The sequence below is a fragment of the Zophobas morio genome, unplaced genomic scaffold (genome assembly GCF_036711695.1).
Source record: "Zophobas morio isolate AGI-343-1 ecotype UQ-CSIRO unplaced genomic scaffold, CSIRO_AGI_Zmor_V1 ptg000026l, whole genome shotgun sequence".
NCBI lineage: Eukaryota > Metazoa > Arthropoda > Insecta > Coleoptera > Tenebrionidae > Zophobas > Zophobas morio.
The window spans coordinates 2,258,007-2,260,313 of NW_026972131.1; the positions used below are offsets into that span (position 1 = coordinate 2,258,007).

Below are 2,307 nucleotides of genomic sequence, written 5' to 3' on the forward strand. Positions count from 1 at the left end.
TCATTATAAATCAAGTTAAATTATGACCAGAATTTAGTACAAGTTTTTATTCCACAGTTGACATAATTATTAATTTTCTACTCAAACGATCACTACAATCATAAAATAAAACTACGTTTTTAGTTTATTTACAAAATTTATTTACACATTTGGAACAGTTGATTTCTGTTAATGATCATTGAATAATAAATAAATTATGGAATTATGGTAAGGATTGTAAAATTTGTTGCCTAAATCTGGTGATTGACTGGAAGTAAACATTCTGTTAAATGACTTTGTAATAATGCTTGAGCAGGCAGGAAGTTGAGCACTTGGGGAACTGGACTAGATCTAGGCGAACTCGGCGTGGTAGAACTTTGTACAACTTCTGAACCAGCGCGATTTATATGGTGCATTTTTTCTCGTCTTTCTCTTGCTCTTCTATTTTGAAACCAAATTTTTACCTACAATGACATGTTGATATTACGGTTCAAATAAACTTTAGCACCAACTTACTCTAATATCAGCTAGTTGAAGTCGCCTAGCTAGTAAAATAACCTCTTCGCTACTGAGATACGGACTTTGCTGAAATTTTTCTTCCAAAACTGAAAGTTGATGACTAGTGAAGGGAATACGCGGATGACGTCCAAGTTGCCGTTTTTGGGGACCGCACCTCTTCAGGGTTCCTATTTCAGGTACAAATTATTACTACATTTTATGGTGATTCCAAAAGAACTTACGTGGAATTTTCGGTGGACAGTATCTGGTGCAGTTTAGCCAAGTGTACGCGTCCAGTGATAAACTAGCACTTGTAGAACTTTCACTAACAATTAAATTAGTATCACTACTCGAACAACTATTTCCTGCTCTGTTTAAAATATGTTCTATACTAAAATCGGAACTGTGTGATGCAGCATCGTTAGCACTTTTATTTATTTCTTTTTGAGCGGTCATTGTTAATACAAAAACAAAACGTTTTATCACGTGTATACAAAAGGTAATACATTTATCCACTTTTAACAACCACTGTTTACAAACCAGTTAGTTACCCTTATTTTATACTTCCCCACTCTTTTCAGTGGATGCATTTGGGCAGATCCCATCTTTGGGTAATTATGCGTAAAATAGTAGCCTATCTAACATCAGTAGCTTACTGGTTGTCGAAGGGACAAAGGACGGCCTGTTACATCTTTTTAACCAATGAAGTTCTTCGAATTTCAGCGTGTTCATAAATAATATTGAATTGAAAATTTGTCATATTACGCCTTAATTCCCTTTTTCGTTAAAATATCAATACATTTTATTTAAACATACGTACTTTGATAGAGTGCACACATTAAATGATAAAAGTGCTTCAACAAGTCAAATTAAAGAGAAATTATTTTTTATTTGCTTCAAAGAATGAGTTCTATAAAGCTCTGAATAACCAACTCGAACAAATTACATCGAAATATTATAAAATTATGCTTGAAATATACAAATTTTGTCTGGTTAAAATTCTTCATGGTGTATGAGAATTAGTTTGTTCTTTTTTTGCATTAATATATAATATTTTTATAATTTTTGTGTATATAAGACTTGCAATATGTTGATATTTGAAAAATCCCTAAAATTTGAACTATTTTTTCTTTTTGGAAATTACTTATCTTGTTTATAACGTTGAAAGAGATTTTTTTTATTTTTATTTGTTTCACTACTAAATTGTACATACATAATAACATTAATAATATGTACAATTTTTCACTTCCCAAGCTTAAGCGACTAGCTACTTCGACGTTTACGAATAAATGGGTTACCCGTTACCGTCTGTCTGTCTGTCGGTGTCGTTTTTTATTAAACAGAAAAAAAATCAGCCGTAAATCTCCAAGGTCCAAAAAACATCATCTCTATTAAAAAAATGTTTATTATTATTTTTTATCGGTATCAACAAAATGATTATTACCGAATAGATCAGGTGATCAGGTGATCAGGAACTTTGTAAAGAAACTCAATATCTAAAATCTCTGACTAGAGTGACGTGCGTTCGAACGGAAGATAAATCCATCACGGGCGATTATACGGAAGCCAAAAACTTGTGGTTTCATTATGCTGCTCAAGCAATCGTAATTAATTCGTTATTACAGGAGCATTAGGACGAGCCTGGTGGTCTGATTCTCATGTAAACCTAATACTCCGTTGTATTATTTAGAGCTACCACCTGATTTAAATATTCATTTAGTCTGTAACTGATACCCTTGAACAGAAGCAGCCGAGCGGTAGCTGTCGATTGTGAGTGAATTGGTTGCTACCCGTCGTTGCTTAGGTACATACATCACATCGGTATCATAC

General features: G+C 33.0%; 1 protein-coding gene across 1 annotated transcript; it reads right to left on the minus strand.

Moving 5' to 3' along the window:
• Positions 1-230: 230 nt before the first annotated feature.
• Positions 231-933, minus strand: LOC135136617 (homeobox protein ceh-1). The gene is made up of 3 exons (XM_064065980.1): positions 720-933; positions 496-584; positions 231-443 (listed from the first exon to the last, which is right to left on the minus strand). The coding sequence occupies exons 1-3, from the start codon at positions 931-933 to the stop codon at positions 231-233; spliced, it is 516 nt and encodes a 171-aa protein (XP_063922050.1).
• Positions 934-2,307: the final 1,374 nt, after the last annotated feature.